Source organism: Engystomops pustulosus, chromosome 9 (assembly GCF_040894005.1).
Source record: "Engystomops pustulosus chromosome 9, aEngPut4.maternal, whole genome shotgun sequence".
Lineage (NCBI taxonomy): Eukaryota > Metazoa > Chordata > Amphibia > Anura > Leptodactylidae > Engystomops > Engystomops pustulosus.
In genome coordinates this window covers 112,350,369-112,376,647 of record NC_092419.1, presented here as the reverse complement: position 1 = coordinate 112,376,647, position 26,279 = coordinate 112,350,369, and the positions used below count along the sequence as shown (strand labels likewise).

Below are 26,279 nucleotides of genomic sequence, written 5' to 3'. Positions count from 1 at the left end.
CCAAAAACGCCATGTGTGTCTTCACCCTTAGCCTTGTGTAGTGACGAATGTGATGAAGTCTAATGCTGCAGGTTCACATCCATAGATCCCGGGCGTGACCCCATCTGCTGCGGCGCTGGCCGTGATATCCGCTCGTCTCCGTGTGACTCTTTATTAGTTTCTTGCATCCTCTACAAGTGGCAGCTTTTTTCTTGTATGAGCGTTAGCGCTGTACCGCAGCTTCAATCACATGATTGTTCTTTTGATACAAGCAGCAGTTCTCGCTAATAGGAATCTTCCAGCAGCTCGGCGACAATTCATAGCGGTTTTCGTTTTTTATGCGGTCACAATACATCAGTGACGGCGCATTCAGAGGGAACATATAAAAGTCAGGATTGTTCTGTGAAGGCTGCGGCGATGGCGGATCAGTGTGTAGGTGGACGCCGCTTGTACGAATCTCACTCGTGGGATGTCGGGGGCTCAATCATCGCTAATGTGAACTGAAATTTAACCATTTCCCGTGTAACCCCTTCCTCACAGGGTCATTGCATATTACAGGATCCAGCCTGACCCTGTACATTCATGCCGAGTACTTACAGGTAACATGATCATAGTGCCGGGGGGTCCAGGTAACCCATCAGCACCGGGGAGTCCTGGACGTCCTGTGGGTCCCTGATAGGAGACAAGACAAAGAGCACGTGAGGGAGACATCATCTATACCATATATACCATATCTATATGCATCAGATCCTAGACTACCGCACGTCTGTGCCATGTGATGCATGTACATAAGGGTCATCAGTGACACAACGTTCACACCGCAGCACTGTCTGAACACGCTGCAAGCTTCATGGCAATGAGACTGTGCCGCCTTCTGCCCTAGGGAAAATATAGGCCGGTGCACAACCTCTATGTGTCCCGATAGCGGGGGGGCAGGAGGCTTTCCTTCTGCTACACGAAACAGTCAGAGCAGTGTAAGGACGGCGGCACACGTGGCGTTTTGAACCCGTTTTTGGGCCGTTTTTAAGCAGTCCATTAAAAACTGGGTTTTTGACAGGTTTAACCAATTATCTTAATTGGTCAAAATGCATGCGTTTTTTTAATGGACTGCTTAAAAACGGACCAAAACCGGGTTCAAAACGCCACTTGTGCCACCGGCCTAAGGCACCAGCCCTGGGGAACTATTGTCCTGTACACTCATCCACACATCTAATTGTTTCTTAGTAAATTCTGTAGTTAGCATCTGGTTGAATCTGTCACCATAGAACAGAAGAATCGGGCTGTGGAACAATGCAGAGAGCACAGAGCACAGCAGTGTGAGGTATGATTACACATCTCTCCAGGGACAATACATAACACTGGCTGCAGAGAGCACAGAGCACAGCAGTGTGAGGTCTGATTACACATCTCTCCAGGGACAATACATAACACTGGCTGCAGAGAGCACAGAGCACAGCAGTGTGAGGTATGATTACAAATCTATCCAGGGACAATACATAACACTGGCTGCAGAGAGCACAGAGCACAGCAGTGTGAGGTCTGATTACACATCTCTCCAGGGACAATACATAACACTGGCTGCAGAGAGCACAGAGCACAGCAGTGTGAGGTCTGATTACACATCTCTCCAGGGACAATACATAACACTGGCTGCAGAGAGCACAGAGCACAGCAGTGTGAGGTCTGATTACACATCTCTCCAGGGACAGTACATAACACTGGCTGCAGAGAGCACAGAGCACAGCAGTGTGAGGTCTGATTACACATCTCTCCATGGACAATATATAACACTGGCTGCAGAGAGCACAGAGCACAGCAGTGTGAGGTCTGATTACACATCTCTCCATGGACAATATATAACACTGGCTGCAGAGAGCACAGAGCACAGTAGTGTGAGGTCTGATTACACATCTCTCCAGAAATAGTACATAACACTGGCTGCAGAGAGCACAGAGCACAGCAGTGTGAGGTCTGATTACACATCTCTCCAGGGACAGTACATAACACTGGCTGCAGAGAGCACAGAGCACAGCAGTGTGAGGTATGATTACCTCTCCCCTCACCAGGGACAAAACATAACACTGACTGCAGAGAGCACAGAGCACAGCAGTGTGAGGTATGATTACACATCTCTCCAGGGACAATACATAACACTGGCTGCAGAGAGCACAGAGCACAGCAGTGTGAGGTCTGATTACACATCTATCCAGGGACAATACATAACACTGGCTGCAGAGAGCACAGAGCACAGCAGTGTGAGGTCTGATTACACATCTCTCCAGGGACAAAACATAACACTGGCTGCAGAGAGCACAGAGCACAGCAGTGTGAGGTCTGATTACACATCTCTCCAGGGACAATACCTAACACTGGCTGTAGTCCATATGATTAAAGCTGCTGACAAGTTCCCTTTAAGAGAATGCCCTCTGTCTCTCTGTTACTCTCACGGACCAGCATACGGGTCTCTGATCTTCCTCTCTGTACAGCGCTTGTTCAGGTGAATACAATGTAGCTATCAGAAAGGGAAATCTGCTGGGGCAGCAAATATGTAGCTAGACAATCAGGAACATACTGATCATATATTATATTATATGTATAATCCGATGAGTGGATCAGAATTAATGATGTTGGATGCATCTGACATAGATATAAATTTGATGTAATGTTCTCAGCATCTGCTTCCTAATCAGCAGAGCAATGTAGAGCAGCAGCGCACGGCGCGGTATAGACCCGGTATCCATCTGATTTCAGGGCCAGATGCAGTCACAATTGGGCCTTATGTTTAATGCATGAATGGGCATTAATCAGTCAGGGGAGATCATTTTACTGCGTTATCTCACTGCTGTACACAAGGCATTGACGAGCTGAGAAAAAAAAACAATTAACAATTAAATTGACTTTTATGCTGATCACAGAGCGGGAAGAATGACAATAACCGGCGTCTGGGCGTAATAAAATCATTGTGTTCACATTTGATGCATCTGCTTTCCAGACACGGGTCACAGCGTGTTCTCCTTCTATAGATGTGACCCTGCTACTACACTACGGTATGTGATGGTGACATCTCAATGGCCCGCAGCAATACAGAGTAATGACAGGCAGTAGCACCTTATCTCTACTAGGTGGCATTGTTAAATGTTCTCCACAGCTGCGGACCCCTCATGGACCCCACTGACATCTGCTCTATGTTTATACGGAAGTCTCTTTGCTCCCAAGAGTTTCTATTCTGTGTATATGCTGGGAAGATACTTCAGTTATAGAGGAGACAACATGCCAGGCAGGAAAGGGTTACTGGCGAGGATTCTTCTCCCATCATCCGCCATCGCTCCCGCCTCGTCTAGGCCTTGGCTTACACCATACAGGACACACCCTGCAAACAATTCCTGGGCTTAATGCAATCCATATGTCCCAGTTGTAACGGATGAGGTCATGTGCTCCGGCTATGTACTGCTGGGAGCAATAACATCGCCTGCCTTCTCGCATGGCCGCCATTGTTCCTGGTGGAATGGGCCTCAGTATAAGCTCCATGTTTCCTTCCCTACTCACAGAGAATGTATATTACTTCTATAGGTGACACAGATCCGATCTGCAGAACTGCACATGTTCCTGTACCTATTGGCATCACTTGTTATTACTCCTGACATCATCCATCACCGTGGAGGTACACGGCGATGACATCATGGTAGTGTCAGCCATGTTTCACCTCCTGTGATCTCCGGTAACTACATTATACTATGGAGACGGGAGGGGTGTGAGCCGCAGGGACCCATGAGGCCTATTTCCTGCACACACATCCATCACTTGTGTCCTGTCAGCGCATGTAACTCTGCGGCCACAACTGATGCACCCATCCAGTGTCTATAGAAAGTGATGTCCCATGGAAAGCTATGGGATCCTATAGATGTCCTTATACAGACATATGTCCTGCACAGATACTGGAGATACATGAATCCTCATCTATTGACCTGTACTATGGTTATTCAGGTGGTCTGTGTCACATACACCGCTGCTGACCCCCACCCAGAAATACAAGAGTTAAGAAGACGATCAGCATTTGGGTCTTACTCTTTCACCGGGGTCGCCAGTAGAGCCGGGGGGTCCGGTTGTTCCAGGGGGACCAGGATAACCCTGAGTAAGAGAAAGCAAATGGGTCAATGTGACATAAGGCGGACAACACATGGAGAATGGGAGCTGGAGCGTTGGAAATAGATGCGCAGATAAAGGTAACTTACAGCGGGTCCTTCTGGGCCAGGGGGGCCCTCAATCAGCATTCCCTGTGGGGAGAGACAGAGACAGGATTACTGATCCACCCGTGTCCAATGACATCTAGATAACACGGCTGCAATATTACTGGACATTGTACAACACAAAACGTGTCTCATTTATGCTGCGAACAAGCAAGAAAAGCCACGACATGGCAGCTTCTAGGGGGGCTCCGCAGCTCGTGCACAGGTGGGATGGGGTCTTCCTTCATGCTTCCTTCTACTGTGCCCCCAATGCTGTAGCTTCTAGAGATAAACTGAACATCAGCAAGGAGGGTAAAGAAAGGCAGAGGAGACCCTGCAGTGATGCGCATGTGTATATATATATATATATATATATATATATATATATATATATATATATATATATATAGTAGGGTCAGTATGGGAGCGGCCAGGTACATATAGTGATGGGGGGCATTGCCAGTAAAGTTTGGAGGGGACAGGTGGTTTTCCATATTTGTATAGGGGGTTCATGCACACTCTGCATCTGTAAACAAATGTAACCTGCTATCATGTTCCCTACAAATGTATCCAGTCTATATAATCCTTTTTTCAGATCGTTACAATGTATCAGCGCAGATAAAATTCACCAACCCCGAAACATGAAGGGTGCGGTCACACGCTGTGATAGCGCAACGAGGGCCGCGCCATTTGCCAAACCCTTTTGCGTTGGCAGTGATACGCATGTGATCGGTAAACAATCGCATGCGTGTCGCAGGAAACGCTAATGAGATCGGTGGAGGCGCAGCCCCCTGCGCTTGGAAATGCAGAGCTGTGCTAGCGCAGTGTGTGCCGTGTCCAAAGTGTCAATAATAGAAGCAAACCCTCAGCTGTGTGAAGTAATAGCCATTGATAGATCTGGAGCCTGTGGATGAAGCATTGTCTACCATGAAACACACTTTGGTATAAAGCAGAAATATTGTAAGATTACTGCAGCTTCATTTACAGAAAACCAGAAGACTCCTTTAAGGCCAATAAATCCTCAATGGTTTGTAATTAGCCCATACAAGGAATATAATCAGACCAAGGGACAGCCCTTCAATGACTTGTTTGGGTGGTTACCCCGTGTATAACACGATAGCTCTTACCCCCTCATCATCAGCTGTTCATCAGGACCCGTCACTGGGACTCAGGTAACTGTGAGGCCATTGATGAGGAGCGAGAAGCATCAGCGCGGTGGACGCAGCGACCATGCGGCAGCTGTGATAACGCCACGATCTACGGCTGTAATATACAGAATGTGGGGGCGCTGCGCAGACCCCACAATGCAGACATTTGCTGGGTCACATTGAAAACATCTGGGGTCCCGGCCAATAATTACTCTGCTGTTTGTCTTGTTTGGATTTTAGGGCATCTGGTAAAACTCTGGACACGTAGACGGGAGCCAAGTGTTTATGTGACATAAAGCGATGGGGAAAGGGGCTTAACCCCATCATGACTGTCCATCCATGGCACCCGGCAGGGTGTGTGCAGCGTCAATCACATGTAATGTAGGGTATAGAAGATGCCAAACTGAACAAGAGGTGGGTAGATGGGTTTTGCCATTTCTGTTAATCTGAAAAACCTAAACCTGCCATAGGGGGGCACCACTGGGTCCTTTGAGGAATCCGATGCGTAGCAATAGATATTTATGCTGTATTTCTCTTGTATCAATGAGGAAGCCATGAAATGAACACTTTAACCTTATCACGTGTCACCCTTATGATTTACAGTAGAACTTACTGGTTCTATAATGGCTGGTTCTCCCTTTTGTCCCTTCTCGCCTCTTGCGCCTCCTCCCACCTGCAATGAACATGGGTCAGGTAACATATTTTGTATATACTTGCACAGCAATGTGATATTAGTGTAACAACAATTGTTACTAAACTGTATTCAATCACTGTGGAAAAGATGATTACAGTGCAGTATCTGCTCCAGACAGATAGAGGGCGCTGTTACATGCAGAAAACATGGTGGCAATGAGTGAGGATACAGGCAGGTGAGCGGGGTGTGCCATCACCAGGTCATAGTATGCGAGGGGTCACGGCCCCAGGGACAGGGCAGAGCCTTTATACCTCTGCACCTATTTATTGAAGCCGATGATAAGTGAAGATCCCTATAAATACCTCGTAGATGTCATCAGTAGTGGCGGCAGACTCCTTTATGTTTGTTTCAGATGTATCGTACAAGTCTGGGTATTCGTAATTCGTGTCAAAGCTTTCCACCACTTCCTCCGTGAAACCTTCATCGACGCTTTCATGGCGGCTCGATCCGGCAGCGCTGTCCACGGAGCCCTGAAGGAACACAATCCATCAATCAGAACAAAAACCAGCGGAATCTGCTCCGTCCCATCTTCCTCCAGTAAGAACATGATAACCGGATTGCCGGATCAGACATGGAGATACGCGGACCGGTATCACTCACACTGGCGTTGCTGAGCACAGTCACCGTGCTGGTGACCACTTCCACCGTTCTGTCCAGGAAAGTCTCATCCACCGTCTCCTTCTCCTCCGTCCCTTCGCCTTCAGAGTAAATGGTTCCTTCATCTGGCTGTGCGGTGTAGTAGTAGTCCTGTCCGCCATAGTTGTACTCGTAGGTTGTGGGATCTACCACCACTTTGCTCTCCACGTTGCTCTCTACAATTGCAGCTTCGGTGATGACAATAGCGGGGGCTTCAGTGGGGGCCGGGGTTTCTTCCTGAAAGATGAAATTAACACAAAAGTGAGAGGGGATGTGGCATCACAAAATCACCCTCCCCTCTGATCACTGACTTCCTGTTCTGTAGAGATCACTTCTCATTATTGGCATGGGCCGGATTACACTGACAGGTCACAGAGCATGCCCACAACACTGCATCATAGTTTAAGGACCTTCAAGGTCCTGAAATGGCTCTTGTGTACATGTGTATTGAGAGCAGAAACAAAAGTACAAGGATCTCATGGGTGAAGGTCCATCTCGGTGTAAAATTTGGTGGGTGGTTTGGGTACCCATCTTTCTCCAGATTACTAGGGATCCCATTAGTCAGACTCACGATGATCTGTAACTTTCCCCTCACCTAGAGCTTACAGTGTTGGAAAAATCCCTCAAATTCTGTCAATTTATAATTATAAAGGGAACAATAAATGTATGTGAAGAGATGGGAGAGGTGACATGTAATGTAGGGTGTGCGATGTGTCGCGTCACTGTGTGCTGCGCCGCTCCTCTTACCGCTTCAAAGTCAGGTTGTGGTCGTACAACTTCTTCTCCGGTTGCTTGGGTGGGCTTGACGGTGGCGGGTTTATCTTCATCCTCATAATATGGGTATTCATAATAGTAGCCTTCATCCCCTTCTGCGGCTTCTGGATACTAGGAAAACATAGAAACCCAATAAAATTCCAGAGCAAAGTAACCACAAGAGGTGAAAGGACAGAAGTGAGTGTAAAATGCTGATTCTTGTACATCCCGTGTGTTTTCAAAAATCTACAAGACCAAGAATGGGGGAAAGGGAGAGACAATGCACAATGTATCTGATCTGGTGGGGTGCGACCATTAGGACCCCCGCGTCTCCGGGAGATGCAGGACAATCCCATGAGCCTTGTGGTCCCCTGCAGGTGTCTCCATCGCTGGGCCAGGTAACGCAGTACTCGGAGCACTTACATACTCATCCGGGTTGGGATCCTGAGACTGGGGGGTGTCCGGGGAGGCAGCGTCACAGTCAGGGCTGTAGTGTTCACAATAATCAAAAGCTGCACGATGATCCGAAACAATTAAAAGTTGCTGAATGTCTCCCTGAAATAGAAGAAAACAAAACAATAAGACACATGGCACGTACAGCAATGGAAAACAGTCGTTTATCAGATCCAGATGGATCCACAGAAAACATGATGTACGCGGCCTCCGCACAGAACACACGAAACTGATCTAATAAAAGTACACTATGGGGGCATAATACTAAGGGGGCATCTTATAATGTGCGGGGGGATAATACTAAGGGGGCCTATTATAATGTGCAGGGGCATACTACTAAGGGGGCATCTTATAATGTGCAGGGGCATACTACTAAGGGGGCATCTTATAATGTGTAGGGGTATAATACTAACGGGGCATCTTATAATGTGCATGGGTATAATACTAAGGGGGCATCTTATAATGTGCGGGGGCATAATACTAAGGGGGCATCTTATAATGTGCGGGGGTATAATACTAAGGGGGGCATCTTATAATGTGCAGGGGTATAATACTAAGGGGGCATCTTATAATGTGCAGGGGTATAATACTAAGGGGGCATCTTATAATGTGCATGGTGCATAATAATAAGGGGGCATATTATAATGTGCATGGGTATAATACTAAGGGGGCATCTTACAATGTGCAGGGGTATAATACTAAGGGGGCATCTTACAATGTGCAGGGGTATAATACTAAGGTGGCATCTTATAATGTGCGGGGGCATAATAATAAGGGGGCATCTTATAATGTGCAGGGGTATAATACTAAGGGGGCATCTTATAATGTGCGGGGGCATAATAATAAGGGGGCATCTTATAATGTGCGGGGGCATAATAATAAGGGGGCATCTTATAATGTGCAGGGGTATAATACTAAGGTGGCATCTTATAATGTGCAGGGGTATAATACTAAGGGGGGAATCTTATAATGTGCGGGGGGATAATACTAAGGGGGCCTATTATAATTTGCATGGGTATAATACTAAGGGGGCATCTTATAATGTGCAGGGGTATAATACTAAGGGGGCATCTTATAATGTGCATGGGTATAATACTAAGGGGGGCATCTTATAATGTGCAGGGGTATAATACTAAGGGGGCATCTTATAATGTGCATGGGGCATAATAATAAGGGGGCATATTATAATGTGCATGGGTATAATACTAAGGGGGGCATCTTATAATGTGCGGGGGTATAATACTAAGGGGGCATCTTATAATGTGCGGGGGTATAATACTAAGGGGGCATCTTATAATGTGCAGGGGTATAATAATAAGGGGGCATCTTATAATGTGCGGGGGCATAATAATAAGGGGGCATCTTATAATGTGCGGGGGCATAATAATAAGGGGGCATCTTATAATGTGCGGGGGCATAATACTAAGGGGGCATCTTATAATGTGCAGGGGTATAATACTAAGGGGGCATCTTATAATGTGCATGGGTATAATACTAAGGGGGCATCTTACAATGTGCAGGGGTATAATACTAAGGTGGCATCTTATAATGTGCAGGGGTATAATACTAAGGGGGCATCTTATAATGTGCAAGGGTATAATACTAAGGGGCATCTTATAATGTGCGGGGGGATAATACTAAGGAGGCATCTTACAATGTGCAGGGGTATAATACTAAGGGGGCATCTTATAATGTGCGGGGGTATAATACTAAGGGGGCATCTTATAATGTGCGGGGGCATAATACTAAGGTGGCATCTTATAATGTGCGGGGGTATAATACTAAGGGGGCATCTTATAATGTGCGGGGGTATAATACTAAGGGGGCATCTTATAATGTGCGGGGGTATAATACTAAGGGGGCATCTTATAATGTGCAGGGGTATAATACTAAGGGGGCATATTATAATGTGCATGGGTATAATACTAAGGGGGCATCTTACAATGTGCAGGGGTATAATACTATGGTGGCATTTTATAATGTGCAGGGGTATAATACTAAGGGGGCATCTTATAATGTGCAGGGGTATAATACTAAGGGGGCATCTTATAATGTGCAGGGGTATATTGCTAAGGGGGCATCTTATAATGTACGGGGCATAATACTAAGGGGGCATCTTATAATGTGCGGGGGCATAATAATAAGGGGGCATATTATAATGTGCAGGGGCATACTACTAAGGGGGCATCTTCTAATGTGCAGGGGTATAATACTAAGGGGGCATCTTATAATGTGCATGGGTATAATACTAAGGGGGCATCTTACAATGTGCAGGGGCATAATACTAAGGGGGCATCTTATAATGTGCAGGGGTATAATACTAAGGGGGCATCTTATAATGTGCGGGGGCATAATAATAAGGGGGCATCTTATAATGTGCATGGGTATAATACTAAGGGGGCATCTTCTAATGTGCGGGGGCATAATACTAAGGGGGCATCTTATAATGTGCGGGGGCATAATAATAAGGGGGCATATTATAATGTGCAGGGGCATACTACTAAGGGGGCATCTTCTAATGTGCAGGGGTATAATACTAAGGGGGCATCTTATAATGTGCAGGGGTATAATACTAAGGGGGCATCTTATAATGTGCAGGGGTATAATACTAAGGGGGCATCTTACAATGTGCAGGGGCATAATACTAAGGGGGCATCTTATAATGTGCATGGGTATAATACTAAGGGGGCATCTTACAATGTGCAGGGGCATAATACTAAGGGGGCATCTTATAATGTGCAGGGGTATAATACTAAGGGGGCATCTTATAATGTGCGGGGGCATAATAATAAGGGGGCATCTTATAATGTGCATGGGTATAATACTAAGGGGGCATCTTCTAATGTGCGGGGGCATAATACTAAGGGGGCATCTTATAATGTGCGGGGGCATAATAATAAGGGGGCATATTATAATGTGCAGGGGCATACTACTAAGGGGGCATCTTCTAATGTGCAGGGGTATAATACTAAGGGGGCATCTTATAATGTGCAGGGGTATAATACTAAGGGGGCATCTTATAATGTGCATGGGTATAATACTAAGGGGGCATCTTACAATGTGCAGGGGCATAATACTAAGGGGGCATCTTATAATGTGCATGGGTATAATACTAAGGGGGCATCTTATAATGTGCAGGGGCATAATACTAAGGGGGCATCTTATAATGTGCAGGGGTATAATACTAAGGGGGCATCTTATAATGTGCGGGGGCATAATAATAAGGGGGCATCTTATAATGTGCATGGGTATAATACTAAGGGGGCATCTTCTAATGTGCGGGGGCATAATACTAAGGGGGCATATTATAATGTGTGAGTGAAGACACTAAGGGGCAGATTTATCAAGCAGTCTGAAAGTCAGAATATTTCTAGTTGCCCCTGGCAACCAATCACAGCTCCCCTTTAAAATATTCATGAGCACTGGTAAAATGAAAGCTGAGCTGTGATTGGTTGCCATGGGCAACTGGAAATATTCTGACTTTCAGACTCATTGATAAATGTGCCCCTATGTGGGCATATTGTGGTGTCTGTTTGGATGTAACAGGGGTCCTATGGGGGATGCTATGGGGCAGGGTATGGTTTGGGGATATGGGGGTGTAGGATGGTGGTGTCACCTCCAAATGTAAGCAAAATGCCTCGAGCCTCCATGTCCTGTCAGCACCCCCAGGACTGAAGGACTGCACCATCACATGACAGCGGGGGCCTCTACAACCTACATGATAGCGGCCAGTGATGGATCACGTGTATAATGGAAAGGATATTGTCATCTATATAACAATCATGTACTATAATTATACATATAATACTCTGTCAGAGAGAGAATATTATAATCTATATAATCCTTGAGGGATTATTCTTTACCCAACAGAAAAAAGCAGAACTTATGCAGCCGCCCCAGGGGGAGGGACAGGGGGGCGAGCGCCTTCAAGGTCTCTCCCAATTGTTGATTAAACAAACTAAGGCCAGAATGAAACCTCAATTAGGCAGCGCGCCCGGGAATGAATCACAGTCTGAAGCGGCTCACATCCCGATGCCGGAGGGAAGGGATCACTGTCAGAGCTGACACAACTGTCCCAGAAATGGAGCCAGCTGGAAGATGTCCCGTCCTGTATCCAGAACCCTACACTGAGCCTTTATGGCCCAATACAGTATAATCTGAGGGGATGTGGGGGCTTGTCTAGTGTCAGTCCCATATAATATGTGTAATCAATAACATGACCAGCACCTCTGCTTTTATAGAGGTGGTCACACTTGCTGATCATCAATAAATGAGGTGTAATTGATTAATATAACTGGACTGACACTCGTCCCCTAAAGTCCATTGATTTAGTGGATTTACTGGAGAGAATTTATGATGATGGGGACATTGTGATGTTCCTCTCCCTGGCGCACAACGCACCTGATGTACTACAACCTGCGTCAGGCTATAATACATTGGCTGGGCCATGTTGTCCTCTCCTCTGGTGAGGGGGTCGTATGCCAGGAATCTGTCATACACGTGGATGTTAGTTCCTGAATGTGAAGAGGGGGGACTATCCATCTCACTAGTCCGGATCACGCAGATACTTGGAATGGTCCTCATAGGAACATGTAACCCGGAGCCAGTCACTTCCATAGGTAAATAGTGGACGGATTATATAATAGGATAACAATCGCCTACACCAAAACCTGCAGCGCAGTCAGGGCTGAGATGATCAGAAGAGGAGATGATGCAGATACATCGTCCCATCCATCCACATCGTCACATCATAGCAGAGGCATCAGAGAACTACAACCACCATCATACAAGACTGAGCCGTGGTAGCTAATCTCATCATGTGTGATACTGTCTGCTGAGATGTGTATCTAATCCTATCCTGTGTGATACTGTCTGCTGAGATGTGTATCTAATCCTATCCTGTGTGATACTGACTGCTGAGATGTGTATCTAATCCTTTCCTGTGTGATACTGTCTGCTGAGCTGTGTATCTAATCCTATCCTGTGTGATACTGACTGCTGAGCAGTGTATCTAATCCTCTCCTGTGTGATACTGTCTGCTGAGCCGTGTATCTAATCTTATCCTGTGTGATACTGTCTGCTGAGCCGTGTATCTAATCCTATCCTGTGTGATACTGCTTAGCTGTGTATCTAATCCTATCATGTGTGATACTGTCTGCTGAGCTGTGTATCTAATCCCATCCTGTGTGATACAGTCTGCTGAGCTGTGTATCTAATCCTATCCTGTGTGATACTGTCTGCTGAGCAGTGTATCTAATCCTATCCTGTGTGATACTGTCTGCTAAATTGTGTATCTAATCCTATCCTGTGTGAAACTGTCTGCTGAGCTGTGTATCTAATCCTATCCTGTGTGATACTGTCTGCTGAGCTGTGTATCTAATCCTATCCTGTGTGATACTGTCTGCTGAGCTGTGTATCTAATCCTATCCTGTGCGGTAGGGTCTGCTGAGCTGTGTATCTAATCCTATCCTGTGTGATACTGTCTGCTGAGCCGTGTATCTAATCCCATAATGTGTGATACTGTCTACTAGGCTGTGTATCTAATCCCATTATTTGTGATACCGTCTGCTGAGCCTCTGTATCCAAACTTCAGCTTCTTGACCCGCATGACAAGGACATGAAGCCATGGAAAGTATTTCCTCGATAGGGGTAGATTAGGATCTGTTGACTTTTCGGGAGAACATGCCTGAGACGAGAAGTTATGGGAAAGTCTCGGATTTCGCATGTATAAGTAATGCTCCCCGTTCACATCAGTCTCTTTATTTCTTGCTTTTGGGACACAAAGACCCGGGGAGGGGGAATGACCTAGGATTTGGGAATCTGTGAGTAACCAAGGTTAATGGAAAGCAGATGCGAGCGGCACATTAACTAGGTAACCGCAGGACGTTTGTGCCGGAGATGAATGATAGGTTAAATTTCACTAGCGCTCAGACAATCTCGCCATTTTCCGTCCGGCGGCCGTTCTGCTGATGTAAGGGGAACGGAGACTTATTTTTTTCTCCCTTAATATTATGTTTTGAGTGCTGAGAACAGACAGAAGTCTGCAGAAACCATCCAACTCCTCCAAGTGCACTCGATGGAGTTCATTAAAGTGATGACTGTGTAGAAGGTGATCCGTATACACATGTCAGGGTCCGAGGTGGGCGAAACGTGCAAAAACAAACTGAAGATTGTGTATGCATATTAAAGAGAAGCTAATCCCACCGAGCGGAAGCACAAATCATCCGCTGGGGGGAGGGGACGCTCACTGAGACATATGCACTATTATCCGGAATATCTCATAGCTAATCACTTCCTTCACCATCACTATGTGATTGCTGGGGGCCGCCTGCACAGAGATGCGCGCTATCGCACATGGCAAGCACAGGCACAGAGGTGGAAGCAGCTGGTGCCATCTCCCTTGTGGTCAGAAGCCGTCACTGCACCCACCAAAAGAGCAGCTGCGCCCCTGAATATAAATAAAAGCAACATGGACATGACTGAGGCCAAGTTCACACGCGGCATTTGTGAGGCAGAGGCTGATCGCAGATGTGTTTCTGCAGAAACTTCCGGTTGGTAGAAAAGCGACACGGGTTTTCTCTACAAACAACGCAAACCACGCGGCGCTTGTTACCAACTGCAAGCGTTTCAGTTCATTTTGTGATCAGACGAGCCCCTCTGCAAAGTTCCTAAAACGTAACACAAACGCTGCATGTGGACCTGCTTTTAGGGTGATGCCACACGTGGCGTTTTTGGTCCGTTTTAGAGCATGCGTTTGCAGTCCGTTAAAAACTGCATCAGTTTTTTCCGATTATCTAAATAGATAAACAGGTTCAAAGCAGCCAAATGCATGAAAAACTGTAAAAAAGACAGATGCGTTTTTAAGCGGACTGAAAACGCATGCTTAAAAATGTCCCTTAGCCTGTCTGCACACAACTCTAGCTTTACACAGGTGCGGCGTTTACATTGTGTATTGTAAATGCAGATGTTAACACAATGGGGCTCATTTACGAAGGGTCTGCGAACTGCCTCATTTAACAGGGGTTTTTGGCGCATCGGGGCTGGCTTTCATGCAACACAAATCGAGGGGCGGACGATCCGACTGATTGGGACTGAGCGCGGAATTTAACATTTAAATTATGTCGTAAGATCAAGCACTTACATGCACCGGGAAGAAGAAGGTGAACTCCGGGGACCTGAGCGGGGAAGGGACACATGCAGGATATCAGGTGCAGGATCTTAGTGACTCCCTGCACAGCGCATTATACACGGACAATGCACTTACATGCACCAGGAAGAAGAAGGTGAACTCCAGGGACCTGAGCGGGGAAGCGACACATGCAGGATATCAGGTGCACGATCTTAGTGACTCCCCGCACAGCGCATTATACACGGACAATGCACTTACATGCACCAGGAAGAAGAAGGTGAACTCCAGGGACCTGAGCGGGGAAGCGACACATGCAGGATATCGGGTGCAGGATCTTAGTGACTCCCCGCACAGCGCATTATATACGGGCAATGCACTTACATGCACCAGGAAGAAGAAGGTGAACTCCGGGGACCTGAGCGGGGAAGCGACACATGCAGGATATCAGGTGCACGATCTTAGTGACTCCCCGCACAGCGCATTATACACGGACAATGCACTTACATGCACCAGGAAGAAGAAGGTGAACTCCAGGGACCTGAGCGGGGAAGCGACACATGCAGGATATCAGGTGCAGGATCTTAGTGACTCCCCGCACAGCGCATTATACTCGGACAATGCACTTACATGCACCAGGAAGAAGAAGGAGAACTCCTGGGACCTGAGCGGGGAAGCGACACATGCAGGATATCAGGGGAAGGATCTTAGTGACTCCCCGCACAGTGCATTATACACGGACAATGCACTTACATGCACCAGGAAGAAGAAGGTGAACTCCGGGGACCTGAGCGGGGAAGCGACACATGCAGGATATCGGGGGCAGGATCTTAGTGACTCCCCGCACAGCACATTATACACGGACAATGCACTTACATGCACCAGGAAGAAGAAGGTGAACTCCAGGGACCTGAGCGGTGAAGTGACACATGCAGGATATCGGGCGCAGGATCTTAGTGACTCCCCGCACAGCGCATTATACACGGACAATGCACTTACATGCACCAGGAAGAAGAAGGTGAACTCCAGGGACCTGAGCGGGGAAGCGACACATGCAGGATATCCGGTGCAGGATCTTAGTGACTCCCTGCACAGCGCATTATACACGGACAATGCACTTACATGCACCAAGAAGAAGAAGGTGAACTCCAGGGACCTGAGCGGGGAAGCGACACATGCAGGATATCGGGCGCAGGATCTTAGTGACTCCCCGCACAGCGCATTATACACGGACAATGCACTTACATCCACCAGGAAGAAGAAGGTGAACTCCGGGGACCTGAGCGGGGAAGCGACACATGCAGGATATCAGGTGCAGGATCTTAGTGACTCCCCGCACAGCGCATTATACACGGACAATGCACTTACATGCACCAGGAAGAAGAAGGTGAACTCCGGGGACCTGAGCGGGGAAGCGACACATGCAGGATATCGGGCGCACAATCTTGTGAATTAGGAAACAATCCATGATCGTCGGACTTTGCGTATCGGGGATTGTGACGTGGACAGGTAAGTAAATGTGCCCCTATGTAAGTAGGCAAGTCTCCTCTCCTCAGCTGTTGTGTTTCCTGTAAAGGCCACATGTGAACACTGCCTTAGAAACAATACAAACCCAGCTGTGATCTTGTACTAATGTGGGATTTACTCTAGTCACATCCAGAGCTGTGATCATACCCGCAGTGATTTACACAAGTTGTTCTCCCATTAATTAGGCTACAAATCCAGAATCCAGAACACATTGTTGTGTGGAATCTTGTAATTTATGATTTGTTCCCTGTAATGTGGCCGGATGGGGAGACAGGAGAGGACAGGGGTCACCACACTTCCTGGGGTCAGGCTGAAGGCATCAGAAGAACAGATTACAGAGAAGGGAGCTTTCCTCTATAGAGGGCAGGGGGTGGCAGTGCCAGCGCACACATAAACCAGGGAGGAATGATGGCCTACAAGAATGTGACAGACACCTTGTAACGAGGAGACGCCAGGCCTGGAGGTCACGCACTCTGAGGACGGAGAGGGGAGAATATATATTTAAGGTAGAGACAATGAGGACATGGGAATGAGCCCTGCTGGGAAGGGACAGCACAACTGATACCAGTGACAATAATACATTGTATCTGCTACATTGTAACAGAAAAGAAACTGCTTGCAGAATGACTGAACACAACGGGGCACATCTACTAAGCTGCATGCTCCAGTTTTCGGTCAGATTTTGCAGGTTCTTTCTAGTGCAAACTGCTTAAACAAGTATTTAAGAAGTGTCCGCGCCGCATTTGTGTCACACGTGACCCTTTTGTGGGGCTGCTGTGCTATTCTTCATGCAATACAAATTCCTGCACTAAAGGGGGCGTCCAGGGCTCAGTCGGACCACGAGCCAAATTTAACATGCAAGTCGCACGCCCCATGTTAAAGGTGCACCAAACAAAAAACTTGGTGTCCTCTGCTGGAGCAGATTCATGAAGAACGTGAATCCTTAATCTGGCGCCCCCTACACACTACACAGGACACTGAACATAGTACACACTGCACTAATCGTAGTAAATGTGACCCAATGTAACAGACCCTCTACACAGGCGGATACAATGTAACAGACCCTCTACACATGTGTATACAATGTAACAGATCCTCTACACAGGCGTATACAATGCAACAGACCCTCTACACAGGCGGATACAATGTAACAGATCCTCTACACAGGCGTATACAATGTAACAGATCCCCTACACAGGCGTATACAATGTAACAGATCCTCTACACAGGCGTATACAATGCAACAGATCCTCTACACAGGCGTATACAATGTAACAGATCCTCTACACAGGCGTATACAATGTAACAGATCCTCTACACAGGCGTATACAATGCAACAGATCCCCTACACAGGCGGATACAATGTAACAGATCCTCTACACAGGCGTATACAATGTAACAGATCCTCTACACAGGCGGATACAATGTAACAGATCCTCTACACAGGCGGATACAATGTAACAGACCCTCTACACAGGCGGATACAATGTAACAGATCCTCTACACAGGCGGATACAATGTAACAGATCCTCTACACAGGCGTATACAATGTAACAGATCCTCTACACAGGCGTATACAATGTAACAGATCCTCTACACAGGCGGATACAATGTAACAGATCCTCTACACAGGCGGATACAATGTAACAGATCCTCTACACAGGCGGATACAATGTAACAGATCCTCTACACAGGCGGATACAATGTAACAGATCCCCTACACAGGCGGATACAATGTAACAGACCCTCTACACAGGCGGATACAATGTAACAGATCCTCTACACAGGCGGATACAATGTAACAGATCCTCTACACAGGCGTATACAATGTAACAGATCCTCTACACAGGCGTATACAAATGTAACAGACCGTCTACACAGGTGTATACAATGTAACAGATCCTCTACACAGGCGTATACAATGCAACAGACCCTCTACACAGGCGGATACAATGTAACAGATCCCCTACACAGGTGGATACAATGTAACAGATCCTCTACACAGGCGTATACAATGTAACAGATCCTCTACACAGGCGTATACAATGTAACAGATCCTCTACACAGGCGTATACAATGTAACAAACCCTCTACACAGGCGGATACAATGTAACAGATCCTCTACACAGGCGTATACAATGTAACAGATCCTCTACACAGGCGGATACAATGTAACAGATCCTCTACACAGGCGTATACAATGTAACAGATCCTCTACACAGGCGTATACAATGTAACAGATCCTCTACACAGGCGTATACAATGTAACAGATCCTCTACACAGGCGTATACAATGTAACAAACCCTCTACACAGGCGGATACAATGTAACAGATCCTCTACACAGGCGGATACAATGTAACAGATCCCCTACACAGGCGGATACAATGTAACAGACCCTCTACACAGGCGGATACAATGTAACAGATCCTCTACACAGGCGGATACAATGTAACAGATCCTCTACACAGGCGTATACAATGTAACAGATCCTCTACACAGGCGTATACAAATGTAACAGACCGTCTACACAGGTGTATACAATGTAACAGATCCTCTACACAGGCGTATACAATGCAACAGACCCTCTACACAGGCGGATACAATGTAACAGATCCCCTACACAGGTGGATACAATGTAACAGATCCTCTACACAGGCGTATACAATGTAACAGATCCTCTACACAGGCGTATACAATGTAACAGATCCTCTACACAGGCGTATACAATGTAACAAACCCTCTACACAGGCGGATACAATGTAACAGATCCTCTACACAGGCGGATACAATGTAACAGATCCTCTACACAGGCGTATACAATGTAACAGATCCTCTACACAGGCGTATACAATGTAACAGATCCTCTACACAGGCGTATACAATGTAACAGATCCTCTACACAGGCGTATACAATGTAACAAACCCTCTACACAGGCGGATACAATGTAACAGATCCTCTACACAGGCGTATACAATGTAACAGATCCTCTACACAGGCGGATACAATGTAACAGATCCTCTACACAGGCGGATACAATGTAACAGACCCTCTACACAGGCGTATACAATGTAACAGATCCTCTACACAGGCGTATACAATGTAACAAACCCTCTACACAGGCGGATACAATGTAACAGATCCTCTATTCAGGCGGATACAATGTAACAGATCCTCTACACAGGCGTATACAATGTAACAGACCCTCTACACAGGCGGATACAATGTAACAAATTCTCTATGCAGGCGCATACAATGTAACAGACCCTCTACACAGGCGGATACAATGTAACAGACCCTCTACACAGGCGTATACAATGTAACAGATCCTCTACACAGGCGTATACAATGTAACAAACCCTCTACACAGGCGGATACAATGTAACAGATCCTCTACACAGGCGTATACAATGTAACAGACCCTCTACACAGGCGGGTACAATGTAACAAATTCTCTATGCAGGCGTATACAATGTAACAGATCCTCTACACAGGCGTATACAATGTAACAGATCCTCTACACAGGCGTATACAATGTAACAAATTCTCTATGCAGGCGGATACAATGTAACAGATCCTCTACACAGGCGTATACAATGTAACAAATTCTCTATGCAGGCGGATACAATGTAACAGATCCTCTACACAGGCGTATACAATGTAACAAACCCTCTACACAGGCGGATACAATGTAACAGATCCTCTATTCAGGCGGATACAATGTAACAGATCCTCTACACAGGTGTATACAATGTAACAGACCCTCTACACAGGCGTATGCAATGTACCAAATTCTCTATGCAGGCGGATACAATACGAAAGACTAATTTGGTACTAAAAGGATTGAAGTCTGATTAGCTTTAGAAGAAGTCTGTGTATCCCTCCAGAACCCCAGCACCACTGTACATATAAGGAAGGATTCCGCAGCTTCTCCACACAAGGGATAAGTGAAGTTGTAGATTATAAACAAAGTCACTCACAATTTACAAAGACGGCTGCTCCGCTTCCAGAAGTAATACTCTCATCATCTGAATAAGAGCCCCAGGGCACTGCTCCCAGGAGTAATACTCTCATCATCTGAATAAGAGCCCCAGGGCACTGCTCCCAGGAGTAATACTCTCATCATCTGAATAAGAGCCCCAGGGCACTGCTCCCAGGAGTAATACTCTCATCATCTGAATAAGAGCCCCAGGGCACTGCTCCCAGGAGTAATACTCTCATCATCTGAATAAGAGCCCCAGGGCACTGCTCCCAGGAGTAATACTCTCATCATCTGTATAAGAGCCAAAGGGCACTGCTCCCAGGAGTAATACTCTCATCATCTGTATAAGAGCCACAGGGCACAGCTCCCAGGAGTAATACTCTCATCATCTGTATAAGAGCCGAAGGGCACTGCTCCCAGGAGTCATACCAGTTTAAGGTATACTTACACATGTCTCTGCAGTGACAGTACAAAACACTGGCTGCAGAGAGCACAGAGCACAGCAGTGTGAGGTCTAATTACACATCTCTCCAGGGACAATACATAACACTGGCTGCAGAGAGCACAGAGCACAGCAGTGTGAGGTATGATTACACGTCTCTCCAGGGACAGTACATAACACTGGCTGCAGAGAGCACAGAGCACAGCAGTGTGAGGTCTGATTACACATGTCTCTGCAGTGACAGTACAAAACACTGGCTGCAGAGAGCACAGAGCACAGCAGTGTGAGGTCTGATTACACATCTCTCCAGGGACAATACATAACACTGGCTGCAGAGAGCACAGAGCACAGCAGTGTGAGGTCTGATTACACATCTCTCCAGGGACAGTACATAACACTGGCTGCAGAGAGCACAGAGCACAGCAGTGTGAGGTCTGATTACACATCTCTCCAGGGACAATACATAACACTGGCTGCAGAGAGCACAGAGCACAGCAGTGTGAGGTCTGATTACACATCTCTCCAGGGACAATACATAACACTGGCTGCAGAGAGCACAGAGCACAGCAGTGTGAGGTCTGATTACACATCTCTCCAGGGACAGTACATGACACTGGCTGCAGAGAGCACAGAGCACAGCAGTGTGAGGTCTGATTACACATCTCTCCAGGGACAGTACATAACACTGGCTGCAGAGAGCACAGAGCACAGCAGTGTGAGGTCTGATTACACATCTCTCCAGGGACAATACATAACACTGGCTGCAGAGAGCACAGAGCACAGCAGTGTGAGGTCTGATTACACATCTCTCCAGGGACAGTACATAACACTGGCTGCAGAGAGCACAGAGCACAGCAGTGTGAGGTATGATTACACATCTCTCCAAGGACAATACATAACACCGGCTGCAGAGAGCACAGCGCACAGCAGTGTGAGGTCTGATTACACATCTCTCCTGGGACAATACATAACACTGGCTGCAGAGAGCACAGCAGTGTGAGGTATGATTACACATCTCTCCAGGGACCGAACATAACACTGGCTGCAGAGAGCACAGAGCACAGCAGTGTGAGGTCTGATTACACATCTCTCCAGGGACCGTACATAACACTGGCTGCAGAGAGCACAGAGCACAGCAGTGTGAGGTCTGATTACACATCTCTCCAGGGACAGTACATAACACTGGCTGCAGAGAGCACAGCGCACAGCAGTGTGAGGTCTGATTAAACATCTCTCCTGGGACAATACATAACACTGGCTGCAGAGAGCACAGAGCACAGCAGTGTGAGGTCTGATTACACATCTCTCCAGGGACAATACATAACACTGGCTGCAGAGAGCACAGCAGTGTGAGGTCTGATTACACATCTCTCCAGGGACCGTACATAACACTGGCTGCAGAGAGCACAGAGCACAGCAGTGTGAGGTATGATTACACATCTCTCCAGGGACAGTACATAACACTGGCTGCAGAGAGCACAGAGCACAGCAGTGTGAGGTATGATTACAAATCTATCCAGGGGCAATACATAACACTGGCTGCAGAGAGCACAGAGCACAGCAGAGTGAGGTATGATTACACATCTCTCCAGGGACAATACATAACACTGGCTGCAGAGAGCACAGCAGTGTGAGGTCTGATTACACATCTCTCCAGGGACAATACATAACACTGGCTGCAGAGAGCACAGAGCACAGCAGTGTGAGGTCTGATTACACATCTCTCCAGCGACAGTACATAACACTGGCTGCAGAGAGCACAGAGCACAGTAGTGTGAGGTATGATTACACATCTCTCCAGGGACAATACATAACACTGGCTACAGAGAGCACAGAGCACAGCAGTGTGAGGTCTGATTACACATCTCTCCTGGGACAATACATAACACTGGCTGCAGAGAGCACAGAGCACAGCAGTGTGAGATCTGATTACACATCTCTCCAGGGACAATACATAACACTGGCTGCAGAGAGCACAGCAGTGTGAGGTATGATTACACATCTCTCCAGGGACCGAACATAATACTGGCTGCAGAGAGCACAGAGCACAGCAGTGTGAGGTCTGATTACACATCTCTCCAGGGACAGTACATAACACTGGCTGCAGAGAGCACAGAGCACAGCAGTGTGAGGTGTGATTACACATCTCTCCAGGGACAATCCATAAAAACTGGCTGCAGAGAGCATAGCAGTGTGAGGTATGATTACACATCTCTCCAGGGACCGTACATAACACTGGCTGCAGAGAGCACAGAACATAGCAGTGTGAGGTATGATTACACATCTCTCCAGGGACAATCCATAAAAACTGGCTGCAGAGAGCACAGCAGTGTGAGGTATGATTACACATCTCTCCAGGGACAATACATAACACTGGCTGCAGAGAGCACAGAGCACAGCAGTGTGAGGTATGATTACTCATCTCTCCAGGGACAGTACATAACACCGGCTGCAGAGAGCACAGCGCACAGCAGTGTGAGATCTGATTACACATCTCTCCAGGGACAATACATAACACTGGCTGCAGAGAGCACAGCGCACAGCAGTGTGAGGTCTGATTACACATCTCTCCAAGGACAATGCATCACACTGGCTGCAGAGAGCACAGCGCACAGCAGTGTGAGGTCTGATTACACATCTATCCAGGGACAATACATAACACTGGCTGCAGAGAGCACAGAGCACAGCAGTGTGAGGTATGATTACGCATCTCTCCAGGGACAGTACATCACACTGGCTGCAGAGAGCACAGAGCACAGCAGTGTGAGGTCTGATTACACATCTCTCCAGGGACAATACATAACACTGGCTGCAGAGAGCACAGAGCACAGCAGTGAGGTATGATTACTCATCTCTCCAGGGACAATACATAACACCGGCTGCAGAGAGCACAGCAGTGTGAGGTATGATTACTCATCTCTCCAGAAACAATACATAACACCGGCTGCAGAGAGCACAGCGCACAGCAGTGTGAGGTCTGATTACACATCTCTCCAAGGACAATACATAACACCGGCTGCAGAGAGCACAGCGCACAGCAGTGTGAGGTCTGATTACACATCTATCCAGGGACAATACATAACACTGGCTGCAGAGAGCACAGAGCACAGCAGTGTAATGTATGATTACACATCTCTCCAGGGACAATGCATAACACTGGCTGCAGAGAGCACAGAGCACAGCAGTGTGAGATCTGATTACACATCTCTCCAGGGACAGTACATAACACTGGCTGCAGAGAGCACAGAGCACAGCAGTGTGAGGTCTGATTACACATCTCTCCAGGGACAATACATAACACTGGCTGCAGAGAGCACAGAGCACAGCAGTGTGAGGAATGATTACACATCTCTCCAGGGACAATACATAACACTGGCTGCAGAGAGCACAGAGCACAGCAGTGTGAGGTATGATTACACATCTCTCCAGGGACAATACATAACACTGGCTGCAGAGAGCACAGAGCACAGCAGTGTGAGGTCTGATTACACATCTCTCCAGGGACAATCCATAAAAACTGGCTGCAGAGAGCACAGCAGTGTGAGGTCTGATTACTCATCTCTCCAGGGACAATACATAACACCGGCTGCAGAGAGCACAGCGCACAGCAGTGTGAGATCTGATTACACATCTCTCCAGGGACAATACATAACACTGGCTGCAGAGAGCACAGCACACAGCAGTGTGAGGTCTGATTACACATCTCTCCAAGGACAATACATAACACCGGCTGCAGAGAGCACAGCGCACAGCAGTGTGAGGTCTGATTACACATCTCTCCAGGGACAATACATAACACTGGCTGCAGAGAGCACAGAGCACAGCAGTGTGAGGTATGATTACACATCTCTCCAGGGACAATGCATAACACTGGCTGCAGAGAGCACAGAGCACAGCAGTGTGAGGTCTGATTACACATCTCTCCAGGGACAGTACATAACACATCTCTCCAGGGACCGTACATAACACTGGCTGCAGAGAGCACAGAGCACAGCAGTGTGATGTATGATTACACATCTCTCCAGGGACAATACATAACACTGGCTGCAGAGAGCACAGAGCACAGCAGTGTGATGTATGATTACTCATCTCTCCAGGGACAATACATAACACCGGCTACAGAGAGCACAGCAGTGTGAGGTATGATTACTCATCTCTCCAGGGACAATACATAACACCGGCTGCAGAGAGCACAGCGCACAGCAGTGTGAGATCTGATTACACATCTGTCCAGGGAAAATACATAACACTGGCTGCAGAGAGCACAGCGCACAGCAGTGTGAGGTCTGATTACACATCTCTCCAAGGACAATACATAACACCGGCTGCAGAGAGCACAGCGCACAGCAGTGTGAGGTCTGATTACACATCTATCCAGGGACAATACATAACACTGGCTGCAGAGAGCACAGCGCAGAGCAGTGTGAGGTCTGATTACACATCTATCCAGGGACAATACATAACACTGGCTGCAGAGAGCACAGAGCACAGCAGTGTGAGGTCTGATTACACATCTCTCCAGGGACAATACATAACACTGGCTGCAGAGAGCACAGAGCACAGCAGTGTGAGGTATGATTACACATCTCTCCAGGGACCGTACATAACACTGGCTGCAGAGAGCACAGAACACAGCAGTGTGAGGTATGATTACACATCTCTCCAGGGACAGTACATAACACTGGCTGCAGAGAGCACAGAGCACAGCAGTGTGAGGTGTGATTACACATCTCTCCAGGGACAATCCATAAAAACTGGCTGCAGAGAGCACAGCAGTGTGAGGTCTGATTACACATCTCTCCAGGGACAATACATAACACTGGCTGCAGAGAGCACAGAGCACAGCAGTGTGAGGTATGATTACTCATCTCTCCAGGGACAATACATAACACCGGCTGAAGAGAGCACAGCGCACAGCAGTGTGAGGTCTGATTACACATCTATCCAGGGACAATACATAACACTGGCTGCAGAGAGCACAGAGCACAGCAGTGTGAGGTCTGATTACACATCTCTCCAGGGACAATACATAACACTGGCTGCAGAGAGCACAGAGCACAGCAGTGTGAGGTATGATTACACATCTCTCCAGGGACAATGCATAACACTGGCTGCAGAGAGCACAGAGCCAAGCAGTGTGAGGTCTGATTACACATCTCTCCAGGGACAATACATAACACTGGCTGCAGAGAGCACAGAGCACAGCAGTGTGAGGTATGATTACACATCTCTCCAGGGACAATACATAACACTGGCTGCAGAGAGCACAGAGCACAGCAGTGTAATGTATGATTACACATCTCTCCAGGGACA

General features: G+C 47.2%; 1 protein-coding gene across 7 annotated transcripts in view; it reads right to left on the bottom strand.

Moving 5' to 3' along the window:
• Positions 1 to 26,279, bottom strand: part of LOC140078023 (collagen alpha-1(V) chain-like) — a 347,730-nt gene that overhangs the window by 104,832 nt on the left and 216,619 nt on the right. For all 7 annotated transcript variants that reach the window (XR_011849878.1, XM_072125797.1, XM_072125796.1 and 4 more), the window contains 8 exons: positions 7,860 to 7,991; positions 7,431 to 7,568; positions 6,648 to 6,920; positions 6,350 to 6,517; positions 5,967 to 6,026; positions 4,212 to 4,253; positions 4,045 to 4,107; positions 577 to 651 (listed from right to left, as the gene is read on the bottom strand). Coding sequence is in view for 6 of the 7 variants with exons in the window: in XM_072125797.1 (XP_071981898.1) it covers positions 577 to 651; positions 4,045 to 4,107; positions 4,212 to 4,253; positions 5,967 to 6,026; positions 6,350 to 6,517; positions 6,648 to 6,920; positions 7,431 to 7,568; positions 7,860 to 7,991 (951 nt within the window). In the remaining variant the exon portion in view is untranslated. The remainder of the gene's footprint in view (positions 1 to 576; positions 652 to 4,044; positions 4,108 to 4,211; positions 4,254 to 5,966; positions 6,027 to 6,349; positions 6,518 to 6,647; positions 6,921 to 7,430; positions 7,569 to 7,859; positions 7,992 to 26,279) is intronic.